Below are 20,638 nucleotides of genomic sequence, written 5' to 3'. Positions count from 1 at the left end.
CAGGGCTTAGGTAAGAACCAATCACAGCTCATGTGACGTTTACAAGCTGAGCCACGATTTGTCGTTTGATAGCAAGTGGCAGTATTCAAGCTATTAATTGTGCATGAAAAGTAATGAAGTTGTCAAATTAATTATGAATAAGTCAAATCCAGTTTAACCCGATAAGGTGTACACACTGAAGCAGGGGTCACCAACTCTGGTCATTGTGGGTCCCTATTCTGCATAATTTAGATGCTTCTCTTCTCTAAGACACCTGATTCAAACGGTCAGTATCATAATACGGCTTCTGCAGAGCTTGCTCATGAAGCTGATCATTTGAATCAAGTGTGTTGGGGGAGAAAAATATCCAAAACATCCCGTATAGGGCCCTGGAGGACCGGAGTTGGTGACCTTTGCACTGATGTTTCAAAGACCTAACTAAATTGAGTTACCGCTTTGTGCCTTTAGAGGTCACTGTTGCTCCAGAAACATTTTCATCCCGTCCCTTAATTGTGAATTTTGCTGCAGACGAGAAAAAAAAAAAGCTCAGATTGTGAGCAATACTGCAATTTATGATATGAATTATTTCCATTCAGGTCATATTTGAAACCAGAAGTAATAGTTAGACGCTAAAATCATGCAATTTCTAATTTGTATTAGAAAAACAAAAAAATCCAGATAATAATGAAGATAACAAAAACAACTGATAAGAAGTATGCACGTTATGACTATAACTATACAATGTAAGCCATACAGCCTTTACAAACTACCAAACAAAGCATACAGGTTAGAACCCAAAAGACATTCCGTGCTACGAATGACCTTGGAAACACTTCAGGTCTTCTCAGTAGCAGTAGGTTATCTCCACACAGACACAACGCTATATTACGCCAGTAGTAAATTATTAATGGTCTTGAATCATGTTACCATCAGGCGTGGGTCTGAAAAAGTATGTTGTAAAAGGCTTGATCCTTTCCGCCCAAATTACCAAGTGTTAAATAAAAATTAATTTGAAACAATTTGTGTAAATGTATTTTAGCCTCGTTGTAACTTGGGAATCATGCATATTTCAGTGTAAATGAGTACGTGCCTATATTCCCATGCGACTGAGATGTGTATCGTGGGGAAAACAATGCTGATATCAGCGCATTTTTATTAATAAGCCTCACGACGCGCTTTATTAGTGACTTTCTATTGAGAGCTACGATTCCTCCAATTAGAAATAGTTATTGTTTAACATCGCGTGGCGATTGGCTGTCACTTGGCTCCATGTCCCCGCCCCCAACTGTCATGCACTGCGCTGGTCAAAAGGTTTGACGGCTGGTGTACCGAGCTCTCACTCTTTTAACTTTGTATTCTACCGTCCAGAAAATTTCATTTCTTGCGCATGGAGCGCGCGTATGTGCACTCGTCGATTCTCTCCACTTTTTCTTTTCGCTATGAAGCACAATTATGGCAAGCAGTAGCAAGTCTGCAGCAACGAGGACCCTGGAGGATTTGACTCTCGACTCGGGATATGGTGGAGCCGCCGACTCCTTCAGGTCTTCCAGTGCGTCGCTGTGCTGCTCGGAGGCACATGGGGGGAACTGCTGGCAACTAACGGACTCCATGCACAGTCGAAACAACAGCCTGGACACTGTCAACACGGTCCTGGTCGAAGACGCCGAGATCCTGGAGTGCACCGGCCAGTGCGCTAAACTACCCGAGCTTGAGGATGTGCCGTGGAGCCTCGGGGAGGTGGCGAGAGCCTTGCAGAGGGACGAGGGAATGAACGTGCAGACCCCATCGCAGGACGTCCTGCTTCGGCTCTCGGCGCTGGTCAGCCGGGTCCTAGTGAGGGTCGCAAAGGAGGCCCAGCGCTTGAGTTTGCGCTATGCCAAATGCACCAAATATGAGATCCAAAGTGCCATAAAGATGGTCCTGTCGTGGGTTGTCTCCACGAACTGCATAGGCGCTGCCCTCGGCGCCTTGTCCCTGTACAACATGAGCACTGAGGAGGACAAGTTCGGCCGCGGCAAGTCCGTGCGCTGCGGGCTCGTCTTTAACGTGGGAAAATTCTTCAGGTGGATGGTCGATAGTAGGATCGCGGCCAGGATCCACGAGCACGCGGCCATCTATCTGGCGGCGTGCATGGAGAGCCTCTTCCGCCAGATACACGAGCGAGTGCTCCGCAGTGCGCTGCTAGAGCGGGACAACAGTATCCCCAAGTTGAGCGTGGAGAGCTTGGAACAGGCCATCAGCAGTGATGCGGAGTTGTGGGGATCACTGCAGCACTGGCAACACCTCATCTGTGGGAAAAATGCGAGTGGTGAGTAACCATATTGAGTTTGATTGAGAAGGTTTGATAGTGTAGTGAAATCCTCAAAGGTTCAATGAGTTGAGGTGCTAAGTCCACTTGCAGATTTGAATGGGTTTTACAGTGCGTATAGGACTTTTCAACGTGACGTCACACCATTACAGGAAAGTAAACAAAACATTTTATGTCATTTGACCAAGGAGGCTTATGTCATTTGATTGTGTGGCGTCAGCAGAAAAGATGTGACGTTAAGTAAATGGCTTAAATATTCTTATTAAAAACTTTATTCAGGTCCCACTAAATGAGGGTCTGAGGCGCTGAGTGTGTGTGTGAATAGTTGTTTTCAAAAAGTCTCCCGCTGTTGAATATTTGGTATTCGGCAGGATTTTCTTTTGGTATTTGGCGGGATTTTCTTTTGGTATTCGGCAGGATTTTTTTCTCTCCTGAGGAAGGGGGGGCTTGAAGATACACCGGTCCAGGGGAGGCTGAGGACATAATGTATAAATCGCATTTTAGAATATCAAATAAAATGCTGGTGGATCTTAACCGGGTCTACACAGATTTCAGGTGATGTTGTAGTCCAAGGTACAGTGCAATCCCTGGTATTTGGATATCCTACTGAAAAAATTGCGAGCATACCAAGGCATTGATGTTCATGTGTTACTTTATTTGGGAATATTCTATTTGGAAGTTGGTCTTCTCACCATGTTGGTGGCGCGTTATCGTCATACATTGGATAAACAATTGTTGCTGCAGCAAGCTTGACTTGTTATTTCAAAAGTACCAACTAAATAAACGGGTAATTGTTTGTATTGAGGTGCTCAAATGACTTGAACACTAATTTGACATTTTACCACGACAGAATCCCTTCTGGTTCATGGAAAAGGATTCTGGAGGTCTGACTATTCCATTGGTGCATTGTGATAAAAACAGTGACTTTTGCATAGTCCCGTAGTTGTTCTGTTAATGTTCAAAATTCTTAAAAAGTGTAAGAGCCTCATTGTCTCGCATATATTACTCTTGCAATTCTTGCAGATGTCATGCCCTGCAGCTCCATGTGGATTTTAATCTTCCCCAAATCAATAGTGGTACATGACCACATGTTTTTTCTAACACTGACAATACGCCTTTTGTAGTTTCCACACTTACTTTCTGGTTTCACTTCCTGTTCTTGTTGTTTAAAAGTAATTGCATTCAGACTTTACTGCTGCATAACTGGCGATACATCACAGAGCACTCTAATACATGGTTGTTTGGCTTGATGGATGCTGGAAAACTGCTGCTGTAGCTCTTCTTGCAACAGGTTTACATAATGAAAGACCCCAGGGGACCTGCAGGATGTGCTATCATCAGTTATGTAGAGCAGCGTGAATAAAAGTGGGCTTTTCACTGAGGGAGATAAACAGAGTGTAAAAAGAGAAAGTCTGAAAAGCTGACTGTATTGATGCAACACTTGTTTGTTTAGCTTCTCTAAATTTACTATACCAACTAGTCTGTTCACCAATTTGGTTCGAGGGTTTGTTTCAGTCCAGTCATGCAGGAGTTATGGAAATTTGCTTTCATTTGCAGTTTTTGCACAATGTTGGCTCTTCTGACTTTAACCTCCCACTGGAACACGCCCTTCACTTGGATTGAGTGACAGAATATGCTGCAGTGTGTCAAAGCGTGTCATACAGCTATGACACTCTGCATGTTCTGGCATGATGACAGTGAGAGGAGTGAAGTAATTGTCACCAGATTTTCTTTTTGTCGCAATACGAGCAATGTATTTTCTAGGTGTTACTCTTTTGCCATCTCAATTTGAATGTAAATGCCTAACGGAGCGTTCTAATTGTTGCTAATAGATTCTAGCTGAATGCTCATGCTGCTGCTAATTTTCCTCTATTACCTTTACACCTACTTCCAGATACATGATGCCACATGCTTACCCTCTTACAATGTAAGCTTGTCACATTTGCGGGAAACTAGCTAATTACAAAGACTGAAGTGACGCACACTGTATTACTACACTAACATGAGCTGCATTGCCCAATCAGACGTCAGATTTAGGAACATTCCTATACCGTGGAGTACAATTTTGGCAGTGGTGGGCTGAGTACCATGAACTCCTTTGGCAAGAGTGCATTTTTATTATTTTTATTTTTTAAAACACACATAGCCCAAAAAGTCCAAGGCAGGGCTACCATAAAAAACATCACACGGCACTATGATCGTATTGTTTGGTGCCAATATGGAGTCACATTGTGCATTCAGTCCATTTGGCATACACCAGGTCTCCAGCTGCATAAGAGGTGTGGCAAGTATTTAGCAGTGTATTACTCTTATGAGGAAGAAGTTTGGAAAGCTGATGTAATGCATGCTGGAAACACTGGCATGTTTTGTGGTTCTTTAACAGGCAATTAAACATGACGTAGTATCCCAGATAGTCTGTGAGCTTCCAACTGTTGAAATCCTTACAAAATGTCACTTATCCATGTTGTGTAACATTTTTATTGGCTGTATTTTGACATGAAAAATGGAAGTCTGATCGTGTGTGGCGGAATCAAGTTGAGCAAGAGATACTTTCTGCTGTATTGAAGTTGAGTGATATATTTTGTCCTTTCCTAGTGACTTAAGAGTAATCCAGGTGATTTTTCCATTTTATTTTTTACCAGTGTAGTTTAGAAGAGCTATGAATATTTTTGTTGGATTCACTCCATCACCACTTGTTTCCCCTACATTTATCACAAATTCAATAAGGCAGTTGTTGGACTGATTGTTTTTTTTTTTGTTCACATCCAGGTACCTCTGCAGTGAGTCATCATTTTTAAACGGGAAAATTTTTCATTTCGTAACCACAGTGACATTGTCCAAGTGACTTCTATCCCACACACTTCCATTGAACACAACAGACTCAGTCACCGTGACTTTCCATTCTATCTGCAAGTGAAATGACTGCATTAATCATGTGACATGACGTGATTAATAAAATATAATTACCCAAGGCTAAGACTTAAACTTTATGGCAAATTATATTAATTACTACTATAAATCCAGTATTTGCACATTTGAGGTAATCCTCATATGTGCAGAAACTCAACTCTAAGTTGTATGTATCCAGTGTTCGATATAAAGCAACTATTAGTTGCATTAATTTTATGCATCAAAATTACTTGTGTTAATTGAACTGGGCAACCATATGTCTTCATCCAAAGATCCAAGACGCAGAATCCTGGTTGTCTCAGCAGAAGAAATTCCTGCCAGACAATTGTGTTTTCGTCTAGCGCTTGGTTGACAACAGCTGGATCAGGACACACGGCTTAGTCATGGACCGTGAGGACATTGTTTTGGCCAGATATGTCTGCTCTCTCTTCTGTCCTTCCTCCTGAAATATTCTTGGTCTTCTCCCCCAAAGACAAAATCATGAAAGGGAGCAGTTCAATTGAACAAGACAGGGACAGTATACATACCGATGTGAGAGAAGTTTTGGTAAATTTGTCTCTGTGGATGGTGATAGTTCAGTACCATTGAATCACCTTACCCTGATTAATATTCTATTCAGTTGTAACAATGACTGTGGAGGCACCTGAAGGCCACAAGTCACGGTGTTGCTTGTCATGTGTAAGAGGCTAAATTATTGAGTCTCTCTGAAAGGGCTGAAAGGATGGCATTGTATGTGGGAGATAGGTGATGTTGTAAGCCCCCTCCTGTTTATAGATGCTTTCTCAACCATAACGTAGTGTAGATGGCCTCTCTCACCTGTCTCTGAAACCATCTTTTCTGTCTAGAATGTGATGTTTGTCCTCAAAAAAATGTTCTTTCTCTCTTTGTAGGTACAAATTTACATATATTTAGTCTTGATCTGACGAGTAAGCTCATCTGTGCTGTGACTTGTGACGTGCTTGCTCAGTGGTTGCATGAGTAAATAACACATTTCTTTAAATTACCTTGATTGTGTTAATGTTTTCACACATTAATTGTCAACAAAACAATGACAAGGTAGGAAAGACGGAAAAAAAATATCAGCAAGCAATACTTTATATCAATACATCTTGCAAGTGTTTTCAAATGATCTATTCTGCAACATTCCTTGGAAATGACAACGTCCAATGAATTGTAACCTATTTCTAAATTTCAGATTTCTGATTCAACATTTAGGCTTCTTAAACGACTGATTGGGAATGTCAAGGGCAGCCTGTTCCAGTGTGCCATAAAATTAGAAAGTCGGTCCTATAAGATAGAGCAATTCCCTGTAATTATTGGTGGAACATTACTTCATGCTGCATATTTGCATGGAAGGATTCATTTATGGAAGTACAAGACATCTTTATTTATATAGTGATTCCTTTTATGGAAAGTGTGTGTGTGTGTTTGGGGGGGGGGGGAGGGTAGTTCCTATGTAATGAACAAGCCTCAACAAAAACTTTATATCTGCCTTGTCTGTTCCCAACTGCTGCATCTGTTTTGAAGTGGCTCATCTAGCATATGGTGAGCCTCCTACACACTTTCTCTCTCTTGCTCTCTTGCGCTCTCTCTCTCTCTCGCTCTCTCACACACACACGCTCATGCACACGCATGCATGCAGTTGCATCAAGATGTCAAAGGCTCAATGTCTGACTCAGTTGCAGGTGGGTGTAGGGTTTCCCCTTCTACGGTGGCGGTACCTTGTCAGAACAGGAAATTATTTGATATGCTGAAATATTTCTTGCAGTCCCAGCAAGGCTCAGGACCATGACACCTCTTTGGATATTGGTCATGTCAGAGGCAATGTTTTGTCATACATGATATCCAGGCTCAGAAATGAGCACCACACAAATAATGTTTTGTTTTTTTTTTTTTTTAACCACCCAGCTTTATTCTGGCAGCGGTAATGGGCCTTTTTAGTGTGGGCAGACTTGCTTGGACTTAAACATCTTGTGGAAAATGTCACATGAAGCTTTAAAACAACGTTATGTTGTCTTTTATTTTCAGACCACTATTTGATTTCTGATTCTTAATGTTGCTACAGATTAATTGGATAACCATTAGAATTACAACAGTGGCAACGGTTTTAGTTTTCTTTGGGGACAGTGCTTTAATTGGGCCAGTACTCATTGGTACAGAGTACCAGCACTTTTCAATTGTCGTCTCAAGCGTACAAGGAATTTTGGACGGCGTATTGTAATTTGGGTACCGCAAATAAAATACAATAAATAAATAAACAAACATAAATAAATGATTTCTTTTTCTGCCACCGGAACTACTATATTTGGTGTGTGTATGCCATCATTCTGACATGTCAACAAAGCTGCAAACATGCTCATAATGTAACATGCTGCCATTCAAAGCCAATGCATGGACCTCGGTGTCAGCCATGTTGGCTGTTTCACTAGTACCATCAACGCGAAGCAATGGAAAGCATGCACATTAGCTTATGGTTGTTTTTTACTGGAGCAAGTCTGCATACATGTGCTGAACTTGCTAGTTTTAGTACAGTATATATATATATTTTTTATTGTCAAGTCCCTCTGCGATGGTATCCAATCGTAACAAAGGTGAAAAAAGGAATCACACTGGCAATGATCAGCTGCAAGCCATTATCCAACTGTATGGAGTATTGAGGGGGTTACTTTGCATATTGAAAGGAAATGACCTTAAATGCCGAGATGCCCACCATGGTGGAGAGCCATTTGCCAAATTCCCAAACATGCTAAATGAAGCTTGCAGCTGCACGAAAATCAAGATGTACTACTTTGTACGCTCAAGCGCATCTGTGCTGTCTACGAATACAGAGCCCCATGTCTCAAGTTGTTTTTTTTGTGCATTATTTACTTAAACATCTCTAAATAGTAAATTCTTAAAAAAAATTTGCTTGACTCTTGCTGTAGCAGAGCTGAACTAATTTGCTTTGAGCTGTTGTGTTAGTCCATCAAGGCCTTCACATTAAAGGTCTCACTAACTTTATTTCCAAGTCTTTTGTTCCTTAATCAATAGTTGTTATTGTTCTGTGAACTTGATTCCATGTGCGCACATGCTGTAGGAGGGACAGACAGGAATTAACAGGACATGCAATAACACCACTCTACTGAGTGAGATCTAATGGGCCATAACTCGGGGGAAATCCTTACACAGCAGCCCCAGGGTCTTTGCAATCGCGGGCAGTGACGGGCTTGAAGCAGTACACACAGGCAAGGATGCACACTTTCTGAGTCACACATTCTCTAACTCAGGAGCTTTTCGGGAATTATATTCTAATTGTGGGATAAAGTTGCAAATGTGTAATGCTGAAGTTACTTGCATGGGATTGGGTACATTTGAATTTTCATTTTACTTTCTGCAACCCGTGTTTCACTAGTTTTACTTACTGTCTTGTCTACCGACAAAAAGAGTTGCATGTTTGACGGAGTAAATCTTGTCACATTGAACTTGCACCTCTTGAGATTGTGACCTTACCCAAAGAGCTTCTTTGCTAGCTTTTTAATTGTTGAGAAGACCTTTTCGCTCAGTTTTTTTTTCCCCTTGGCCAATCCACAGAAGAGTTGTCAAAAATCTAAATGTTAAAGGCCTACTGACTTATTTTTCTTACTCTTGGGTTGAATTGGCTCATAATTAATTGCAAATGTCTCCCATCTTATATTTATTGAAAAATAAAACACTTGTAACTTAATGTGGCAATATATGTGTTGATGAAGCTTCTCTGTCATTTTTCTGAATTTGTCTCATTTTTAAGCATGACCTTTTACACTGATATGAAATGCACTTCATAATAGTTTTAATAATGTCTACAAAGTAAGGGTGCATTCATTGCTTTAAAATCACTCTGCAAAAATAGATTGGTTTCTTGGTTACTGTTAATAGGAAAACCAAAAAGTATTCGGCCATTGCGGCTTTATGTTTGAATTCATCAGGATATGAACTTAATATTTAGCAATTATTTAAAGTTTTGGTACAAATAAATTAGGGAGATGTCAGAATATCTTCCCTTCTATTATTGCCTTTTTATTTAATAATTTAACCATAACCTCAAATAAAACTCAGGACATTAGCGTTTAAGAGCTCTGTATGTAAGGGATTTTTTATCAATTTCCTTTATTGACTATCGCAATTTTTTTTCAAGTGCATAGGAGAATCTTGTTTTGAATAGTCTGCAAAAATGATTACTAGAGATTCAAATTATTGGGAATTCGGTATTGGAATTGTTTGTTAGTGTTGCCATTAACACTCGTCACAAGAAAAGAATAGTTCGACATTGCATTGTAACAGTTAATGTTAGATAATTGCCCATTGTACCTTTCAAATTTCACTTACCGTCAGAAATAATTATTGGACTTATTCACTTGGGCTGAAAATGTATGGGGATTATTGACTGCAGGGATCGGCATTATTCTTTCAGTCTTTTCAATGCCATTTAGGCTTTCCTCGACACACGACAATTCAGCTGTAGGCTATAAATATGGAGCAGATTTAGTGCAGAAATAAACAACCTCTTTTGGCAAACCAGTCCTCCTTTTGAATAATTATAGGCTCAGACATTGACTGGAAGACATCATTATCCTTGAAAATAAAGACATCAGCGAGCACCCTTACAGTCTCTATTGTCAGCATTGAATTCCGTCCAGCTTTGTGGTTTGGAATTAAGCCAAAATGGAATGCCCACAAAATGCAACAGAAATTCCAGGATAAAAAATATCCCAACATTTTATCACATTGTTCATAGTGACAACTAGTGAACTATTTCAATTGTTATATATTTCTCTATCTTTCAGCTGCCATCTTGATGTCTTCTTCTTATACTATCCTCTATTGGCAGTGATAACTAGTGATGACAACAGCAATAAGATTGGCAATAAATCTAGTTTGTAAAGGGGGGTTATGATGTAAAGAAAATGGATGGATGACACATCTCTTTTTTTTTTTAAACAAAGCTTCTCAGAACTGTGATTATTATTTTTTTTTATCTGACACAGTCTTACCTTTGTTACTCTTTCTGCAGAGGTTATCCATAAGGTGTGTTTTCTCTTTGTCTCAATTACACTCAGGTTGTTTTTTTTCTTTTGGTCGAAGGTACATTCCAATCTTTTAAACGTAGTTTAGGCTGAGGCTTGAAATGTAAATACGAGTTTTACCATTGTAGCCGAATTTTAAAAAGTGAGCGGCTCCAAAAAGAAACAAGGGGAAACAAACACCAAGTATATACTTACTGCTTTTATTGTGCGTGGTTTACTTGAAATGAGTAACCCAGCACACCTCAACCATAATGGTCTGCTCACCAACAATCATGCTCCACCCCCCGCCCCCCCTTAAGTACTCGGTCTGGGCGATACAGCCTAAAACTAAAATATCTAAAATATATTTTTTTACATTTATTTATTTATGTATTTCATCAGGAATTTACACAATAAATCAAGTGTGTTGGGACCTACGCAGTGGAGGCTCTGATGAACCCCTGAGACCGACTCACCGAACCCCTAGTGTTAAGAACCACTGCTTTAGACATACAAAAAGTAGGCATTTTAATTATTTTTTCCGATTAAACTACCACTCAAAACAAATGTAATTTTGGTTGGAGTGCAGGGCGTGAGATCTGTCCTTGATGTCTCTAGCTTATATACATTTTTGGGAAGTAAGCCTCGTGAGCTTCTGGAAAGCACAAATAAGCACGAGCAAAGGCCCACCAATCAAATAATCTAAAAAGAAGAAGCCAATTGAGACTCAGAGAGCTCCAAGAGGCTGCAAATTTGCTTGCGCAAGTGATTATTTTTGTCTTGAGAGAGATCTCATTACCTCCACTGAGACTTCACAGTGCTGACCTTCAAACATGTGAGTTAATGTACCGTAATTTCCGGACTATAAGTCGCGCTTTTTTTCATAGTTTGGGTGGGGGGGCGACTTATACTCAGGAGCGACTTATATATGTTTTTTTTCACAAATTTTTACTTGATCATTAAGACATCACTTACAAGTATAGTTGACCACTTCCCATGTTATTTTTAGTATAGTTGATCACTTCACATGCTTTTATATCTTTATCTTGAACATATTCAAAACATAAAAAATAGAGAAAACATCAAATAAAGCAATTAACACTTTAAAGCACCATATCCAAGTCCACTGTCTGCTGCATGTACACTTGCTCTATTTTTGCTCCTCTTATATTTATTATTATTATTTATTATTATTTGGCCCGTTCTCAGCTCTTTGTTTGTGTTTGTCACGTTAGCATACCTATTGTTTAGCCTGTTGTTGCTATTTAATGAATTGGAGTAACACCGATGGTTTTATAAACATGTTATTCATGTAATAGTTGTGCTTAATCACTCTATATGTTACGTCAGGCCCGTTCTCGCTCTTTGTTTGTATTTGTCACATTAGCATACCTATCGTTTAGCCTGTTGTTGCTATTGTTTAGCCTGTTGTTGCTATTTCATGACTGTTTTTGGTGTGGGATTTTGTCCTATAAATTGCCCCCCAAAATGCGACTTATACTCCGGAGCGACTTATATATGGCTTTTTCACTTTTTGGGGCATTTTATGGCTGGTGCGACTTATACTCCGGAGCGACTTATAGTCCGGAAAATACGGTACGTAGTATCTCGTGGATATATGCACATATATAAATTGCTGCGAAGAGGTTATATCATTTCAAAGTGCAAATCCAGGGCCATAGATATTTAACGAGATAATTTTAGTTCAATTGTCGTTATGTGAAATAATGGAAGACCACCTTTCAGTTGGACAATAGCAGTGTACTTTTCTGTAATTAGGCAGACCTTACTAATCATTTGTGATCCCAACATAGATCAGCAGAGTTGCTCAGACCACTTACTGCTAGCCAGAATGAACCGAGCACAAACCTTTGTCGACAACAAAATTGGCATTATGTTGTCGAGCCCTGAACTAGGCTGGTTAAATGATAAACTATGAGTTGACAGCATTACGCGTCACACATTAGTAACAAGAACACGCATACTACTAAGGAACTCTCCCCAAATCATAGCAATTGTGATTTTGTTGCAATGAGTCTTCATTGAAGTTTTCTTTTCACTGCGGCAAAATCCTGAATGTTGAGAAAGTAATAGTTCTATTGGGCCTAAAATGTTGGATACTGTGAGGCGGCAAACAGTATAGACAGACATATAAGTTTACGTGCCCACAGTGACTAATCATCTCCAGGTCAGTCTTTAATCTGTGAAGAGGCAGTGCTGGGGGAACGCTATGTGAGAGAGACTTGTCAAGAAAAGTGACTAATAGCAAGACCTCGAGAACATCACCTTGCTGTCTGGCAACATCGTGTGTTTGACGTCATCTCAAATTCTGCATTGCCTGCTTGCTCGTTGACTCCAACTATTTCACCATTTCCTTTGAAATAGTTGCGCTCCATCTGAGTGACTTTGTGCAACCCTCGTCTGAACTTAGCATGTGGTACAGATTACAACATGAGGAGGTATGGTATATAGGTTCATGGCAATTTTTATTGCTAACATATGCTGCATGCCTTCTGCCTCCCTCTATTTTTTATTTTTTTTTCTGTGGGTCCAAAATTGGCATAAAAAAAAAAAACACACAGTATCAAAAGGTGCAGATGATTTAAAGGCATGTTTTGCCTTCACTTTTTATTAAAAATACCTGAAATCTGGAAGGGGAATATGACACATAATTAAACCAAGGTATAGATTTTCTCAGAAATCACCATGATAGCTATCCTTGGTTGCATAATCACTGATTTATTAAACAGACTGTAAAAGGGCTCCGTGCCTCAAAAGAAAGAGGTGAGAGTTGCCCTAATCACAGATCCTCTGCGGGTACATCTACCAGTGATATTAAAACGGCGTTATAGCTCTGATATAGTATATGATCTAAGAGATGAAAAATGTTCTTGCATGTTAAAACCACTGGGTGGGAGGACAGGCAGATTTTTCCATTTATGTTGTTGAATTTTATTATGCCAACCAAAAGACAAGGCAAGTTGTTTCTTCTAATACTTGTATTTGTATTATCAAAGTGTTAAAATAATGTTTTCTTTAAAGGAATATTATTTTCTATGCTAAATCTCTTGGTGTGTTTTTCCAGTTGAATCACACTTTATAAAAACATATTTGCAAAGCAAAAATACGAACCCTGAATGTTTGCTGCATGAAAAACACATTAAACTTTCATCAAAAGTCCATCCAACATTTACTGTAGCTTCCTGGCATCCCATCGTGATCACAAAGTTACATTGACTGAATTTTAAATTTCGGAAACATCATCAAAAACAGTGAAGCAGAAATGTAACTAATAACTGCAATTTGCTGAACATCTTTTTTTTTTTTTTTTTGCTTGGCAGAAGTAATGGAATGTCATTAACTGTTCGTTCTTATTCAGAACTTCCACTCGGACTGCTATTAAGCTTTTAACTGATCCTGCCAGCAAAGACAAGCGATAAAATTAATAGCCTCCCCAAAGGTTTCCTTACGTTTCCGAAACACCACTCTCGTAAGGCCTGTTTTATGATGACTGACGATGACTTGCGACTCCTTGATTGCAGCTTTGTAGTGTTGGGAGTGTCATCTATAACAAAAATGAATAGGAGCGGCACTGAGATAAAGCCGCTGTCCTTTGCCCTCTCCCACCCCGCAGATAGCAATAACAGAGGCAGAGTTCCTCGGGGCTGATGAGTGATGTTGACCGAAGTGTTAGCCCCAGAGGGGGCCAAAAAATGATAATCACATAGACATCACCGTGTCTGTGTCAGGCAAACTGAGGGCAATGATGAGTAATCAGGTGCCTCTGGAAATGACTTAATCCAAAGAGGCAACATTTCATTGAGGCCATTACAGGCGGTCTTTATGCTCATCTTCATTGCTCCTTCTTGACCTGTCACGAAACTAAGCAATGGAATTTTAAGTGATTGAATTCTTAATTGATGAAACGATACGGTCATATTGCACCTTTCCAGACCCTATTAGGCTATATTTGGGATTTCATAAAGTCCAGAATGTTGCACTGATGAAAGGACAGCACCTTGTCTTCATGAGACTCGACACTTCATAAAGTGAGATCAGCCACGGAGATAGCGAGCCACTGCAGGCTTTGATTTTCCTCTGCGGATGAAGATTGCCACTCACTTTGAAACAATTCAAGTCATTTGCGTTTTCGTTATAGCAGGATGAAAGTTCACCTGCTCTGCGTCATTTGTTTCCAAGGTAAGGAATATTGCATTTCTGATTTATCTGGAAACAAATTCACCAAGATACTTTGTAGATGAGACTTAGTGAAGGTTAAGAGGGAAGGGGAACGTAATGCTTGACAGAAAGGAATGAAACCAAAGTTGTGAAACCTTGGTGTGTGTGTGTTTGTGTTTTCATATTGTATAATCCAGATTTGTGCATTTAACTTGTCACCCTGGGACATCCTTAGCGGGAAAATGACTAACGTAACCAGCAATGTTAAGAAGGTCATACCGATGAGTTCTGACAAGGTCTATTAGTATTTAGCTGACAAAATATTGAAATTCAAATGGAGTGTACTGTTAGTTCAGTTCGATAGGCTCTCTCGTTGCGGAATGATGAAGGTATTGACCACCTAAGATAGAAAAACATGAGTAATGCTTGCATTGATGTACACAGGTTTATAATTTAACACCACAAGTTCTCTATGAATGTGTTCGGTGAGGTACAAAATACAAATTATTTTTAGGATTCTGTCTGCACTACTTGCACAGATTCAGTGGAAAATAAATCCTCATTAAAGCACCAAAAGAAACTCAGTCTATGCCTTACTCGAAAGTATTAGAGTACGTAATGAATAGCAGGATGCTCCACTTTGTTGAACGTGCCAGCCAGCACAGCTTATGTTGTGTTACTCTGAGGGGAAACCCAGCAGATAGTCTTTTTTGGGGTCTAGAATATTTGGAACATTGGATGGTAGGAAAGCTCAGCTAGAAACTTTAGCTGTGCAGTGAGAGTTGCCTGGGAAGTTAATAATCTGTAGTTTTGCTTTTAATTTGCCTGTATACGGCACAGACTTTTCTCTTAAGTGTATTATAGCTCATCTCTGGTGTGTAACTTGCGGACTCAGCCCTCTAATTAATTTTCTTAAACAAATTAAATTGTCATTGTGTCCTCTAACAGCAGCAACACTTTGCAGCTACCCTATCTATTGGCCGCAGGAGACAATGGTCATTAATAATCATTAACTGCATTGTCAGAACATGACAGAATATTCACTGAGGACTTAGCTGATGAAAAGTGTCTTATGACACAAAACAGAGTTCCACCCTTGGCCTGTTTTAATGAGAACGCAAGCTGAAAATGAGAAAACCCTCAAACTTGGGGGTTGTGGTCACGCTGCTTTGGGGGATTTTTCAGCTCTTATTGACATGGAGGTTCATATTCACTGAGAGAAATTTCGATGAGGACAACATTCCCTGATGCAATGGGTGAGCTGTATTTCTCTCTGTTTTGTTTTGTGATAACATCTGCTCTTGCTCCCTGCAAGCGTTTCATTTCGTTTTTGTTTTTGGCTGTTTGACCTGTTCAATAAACACCTGAAAAAATGGCGCTAACTGTGGCGCTTTTCCCTCTTTTTTTCCCCCACTTTGCCCGAGTCGGCATACTGTATAGAAGTTGGCTCCCAATTCATATTTCAGCTCACAATACAAACCAAAACACTGAAAAATCCCAAGTCAAGATACGGCTGTATATGGATTTGCCTTTGTACCCCATCAGAGTGAATTTGAAATAATATGCAACAGACACATTTTTAGATATAAAGAAGAGGCATGGAGTATTTCTACTTATAATGTATTTTGAAACAAAGAAGGCATCAGAACCACTGTTTTGGTTGTTATTGTTGCAATTGACACAGTTGAGCACAATATTCTGATTGAGCAGTTCAAATCTTTTTGTTGTTGTTTTTACAAAAGTGACAGTTCTTTATTTCAATTGGAGATTATGACTCTGATCCAAGATAAAACACACTTATGCAGACAACACAGCTTTGGATCTGAGTGTCATCACACAACCTCAGTCCCTTACTTTTTCAAACCGAGTGTATCCGTCATGTTAAAGAATGGATGAGCCTCCAACTCAATGCAAAAACAAAAGATGTCGTTGTTTTAGCCCTAAATCTGAAAGTCCTCAGTCATTGACGGCCACGCGTCAATTTAGAAATCACGTTTTAATTATCGAATCAGAACGGATTTTCAGAGACACCTAAAAGCTGTGACTAAAACCAACTAGCTAAACAGCACTTGTAAAGGCATCACTTTATGGTCCATCGCACTGCGTATCCAACAAATTCAGTGCAGCTCTGCTTACCTTTTGGCTTTGATTAGATAGCAGGTGCATCACACCATGTGAGTGTGTGTCCCTCTGCATGACTGTGATACACAAAATATAATTTGGCGGACAGACTGTAGCCGTCAATTGAAAATGGCTCAAGGAACTTGGTGTGGGTGGCGGCACTTATGTAAATTATCCTCACTGAAATGTGACAGTAATGACGAAATAAAGAACTGGTCAGTGAGAGTCACAGGCACTTTTTCAGAACTACGTATATGACAAATACTTAATTTAATTTTACTTTCATTTTACAATTGATGAGTTAGCAGGCACTCCCGAGACCCAGCTTCAGTATTTATATACAAGCCATTTAATGCAATTTTACTCAACTTTTGAGGCTTCACAATTGTAATTCACAATTTAGGAGTTACAACCACTGCATGCAGAATACATCCATTTTTCAGGGCCTTGTAAGTATTTGGATATTATTATTTAAAATTAGTGAGAGGGCAGCTACACTTTTCAAACTGCACATTTTGCCATGTCCACAAATTGTTGTGATTATATTATTTTATTGAAACGGTTAGGTAAATGAAATGCAGAATATTATTTGGAAAAACAATTTCAGCGATGGACAATTTCAGCTCACCGATGACTGATTGAGTAGAACGTATTGTGAATGATTTGATAGCATCTGACTCCAAGTGTTTGAATTATCTTCTTCCACCTGTTGTGTTCTGTGGGTGTCAGATTCCTGGAGGGATGGAGATTAACGTGTCATGCCGTGTGTCTGATCCTTTCCCCAGCGTGCACTCGTCCTACTTTGTTGCCTTTTGATCGTAGTCACATCTCAAATGAATGCACTCACCCTGTTATGATACAGTACGTATAACTTAAGCGGCATAAATCACATGCGTTCTTAGTGCGTTCTAAGTGTTCTTAGTGCCCAAAGCGCTTTACGATGCCTCACATTTACCCATTCACACACACATTCATACACCAATGGTAAAAATGAAATGTTTGTGCTCGCTTGCTCAAAAACAAACCGAATTTCAAAAATTAAATCATTGAAGAATGGTCCCATGAGTAGCAATGGGCCATGTTAGCGTGGTGCTGCCAGAACTGGCATTGGTCCTGTATGTTTATGATATAATACAATAAATTTCAATGATTATTTCATATTTAATGTATATACTATGTTGTGTTATTTAAGCCTTTAAGAAAATGAAGACAAATACTTGTGTGTTATTGTTTTTGCGTCAGTTTTTTTCCAGTATAAACTGATCTGAATATTTAAAGGATTTAACCTGACGTACTAAAATAATGTGCACAGCCCAGTAAAAAAAAAAGTCAATGACTGATTGATTTAAGTGGCTAAAACTATAAATATTAAATATATATAAAAAAAAAACGGAATTCACCACGGGACCAGTCATATTTTAGAACTGACAGGTTTTGCAAGCAAGCATGACTCACCACATGCCCCCCTGTACACCTTTGTCAAACTGAATGTGCAGACCCCCACAGACCTTCACATTCCATTGCTATGTCCTCGAGGCAAACAAAAAATAACAACTTGGGATTCCTTCAATTATATTTCAATTATCCGAGTGGTTGATTTCATTTATCTACTAATTTATTTTGCCACTTCCATTAACAAAGCACAAAACCCTTTTCTAAATAACAAAACGCGTCTACCTCCTCCTAATGTAATGGCCAGCCCAACTGCTTACTACTTGAAGTCATCACGAAAGAAAGAAAAAAAAAAAGCTGTGCGATTGTACTAGTTTGCTTTGCTTATAGTTATTGTCAAGGATAATGTTATAGTTGTGATATAGTTTTCACTATTGCATGAGCATTAGCTAAGTTACGTCTGACATGTCTCACTCAAGTATTGATGTGGATGACTTTTTTAAAATAATACTACTCGGGTTGTTCAGCAAATTAGCCATAACATTCATCTTTTGAAGAATGCTGTCATTTTGCATGGAGATAGACAGACCTGATGAAACTGACCTTAATCCTAACAATCAGTGGCAGCTTTCACAATTAAACTGTACACTACATGATCTACGTATATTGCACTAGCTACTCGAGATAACAACTTTGAATATTCACGGGTGTTGCATGATACTTTTCTTAATGCAAATAAGATTTTTTGACCATTTGTAATGCCTCTTTCAGAAGATATTATTGCCATGCTCACAAAAGACAACCTTTGTGGGGGCAGCGTACAATTTAAGACAAACATAGCATCAAGTAGAATTAACTGTCGCAACCAATTTCATAGTTTCACGCAATAGCTTTACAACGATTGCATAACAAATACATACATAACAAATTCATCAGTAGTTCTAGAGAAATAGTTACTACTAGTGAAATCACATCCGGTAAATCTATTACAAACTCCTCGTTATCATGACAACCAATGCTGATGTTTTCAAATTTTCAGTATTTTTGAAATTATGAGTTTATATATTAAATCAAAATTTGAATTGCTTAGAATAATTATTGTCCATTCAGGGGAAATAATCCTTGGAAAAAAAGATTGTAAATATTTGCCTTTTTTTTTTTATATTAGTGCCTGTAAATGAGCATCTTCCTAAAAAATAAGTTCAAAATTGAATCCAGCATTATCAAACACATGAATGTAGTATACATTTTTGTACTGATATGTTGCTGAATAATGAATTCATACTGTTTTACTGTAGTTGAAGGTGTTTTTTTTGTTTTACTTTAATTGAAGGTGCTTTTCTTGAGGATTTACTTATATTCATCCATTCTCAGAACATTTTATCCTCGCTATAGTTATTATGGGCATGCGAGGGCCTATCCCAACTGCCATTGGGCAGAAGTCAGGGTACACCCTGAACTGCTTGCCAGCTAATTAGACATTAAAAATACAAAATAACATCAAAGCGTTGCCCAAAAATGCTGTGTTTTCCCACACAAAAACCTCAACTTCTGCAGAGCACGTCATGATTTTTGCTGTGTTGTACTCAGATTGAAGTGGTCTTTCCAAACAGACTTTGCATTTTGACAGATTTCAATCTTGGAGAAATCCTGTTATCTTGCTGCTTCCAAGTATTCAACTGTTTCTCGATGCTGATAGCAGCCAATCAATTTGCATTTTCTTCTGAAATATTTGACTCTTTTCCTCAAGGAGAATAAAGGTGACAAAAGCAATGATATGGCATCCCCTTAAGAGTCTCATTGTCTAATTAGATTGCTGTTATCTCATTTTCTTCTCACAGCTACTGGGGGTGTATACGCTTGTTATATGGTGATTGCTCTGGCAGACTGTGAATATTAACCAATGCTCAATGTGAGTTATTCATTTTCTCCTGTATTTATGCACTGCAAAAGCCTTTTTCAGCATTTTCTAGTGCCATTGCTATTTTTTGTTTAGTCTCACTCGAGAGTGTCAAGACGACTTGACAGTTTAAGAAGATTAAGTGGTGCAAAACCAAGCATTGTTGATAATCAAGGATGGCAAAGTGTGTGTTGTATTGAATGATGTCGCTGCATGCTTCAAGTTCCTGTCACTGTTAATTGCAGTAATATGTTTGTCAATATGAAGCTCACAACCTCCTTCATTTTTTAAAGTATCTCTTTAAATATTCATTTTATACACAGCATAAGTACGTAGAACGCTGTTGGCTTGGGAATAACTGCAATCATTTAAGTTTGACACATGGTTGTGAACATTTTTGTGCTGTTTATTATCCGAGTGGTAATTTTAAAGGCTTCACCTTTAATCACACAGATCAGTCTTGATTATGCATTGATAAGCATCTGTAGCTTTTACTACAGAAAATGAAAGCTCCCACTTTGATGCAAACTTGATGTATCATCCTGACTGGCCCCAAAGCCGAGGTCTGTCGAGAATTTTGCCTTTTAAGTTTGATTAACGGTAGGAGCTGCTCTTTACGCCCTTGGACGCCTGCAGGTCAAAACCTAATCACGCCTATAAAATGTCTGTGTGGGAACCCTTTGAACTACTTTATTATCCGCCTTGTTCATCGCTTACGTTCCGCTCTGCTGTTATGTTTCTGTTTTTTCTTTTTCGTTGCGTGTGTGTTCAATGATCCTGAATCCTGCCAGGAATACTAATTATTTAAACTACAATTTTTCTGGCTGC

The 20,638-nt window shown here is 39.0% G+C and overlaps 1 protein-coding gene across 2 annotated transcripts in view; it reads left to right on the top strand.

Moving 5' to 3' along the window:
* The first annotated feature begins 1,169 nt into the window (after positions 1–1,169).
* Positions 1,170–20,638, top strand: part of btbd11b (BTB (POZ) domain containing 11b) — a 55,476-nt gene continuing 36,007 nt past the window's right edge. For both annotated transcript variants that reach the window (XM_049721972.2, XM_049721971.2), the window contains exon 1: positions 1,170–2,287. In XM_049721972.2, the coding sequence (XP_049577929.1) occupies positions 1,432–2,287 (856 nt within the window). In that variant the 5' untranslated portion in view covers positions 1,170–1,431. The remainder of the gene's footprint in view (positions 2,288–20,638) is intronic.

This window comes from Syngnathus scovelli, chromosome 6 (genome assembly GCF_024217435.2).
Source record: "Syngnathus scovelli strain Florida chromosome 6, RoL_Ssco_1.2, whole genome shotgun sequence".
NCBI classification, from domain to species: Eukaryota; Metazoa; Chordata; class Actinopteri; order Syngnathiformes; family Syngnathidae; genus Syngnathus; species Syngnathus scovelli.
Note: the sequence above shows the minus strand (reverse complement) of the source record. Positions and strands in the feature narration are given on the sequence as shown.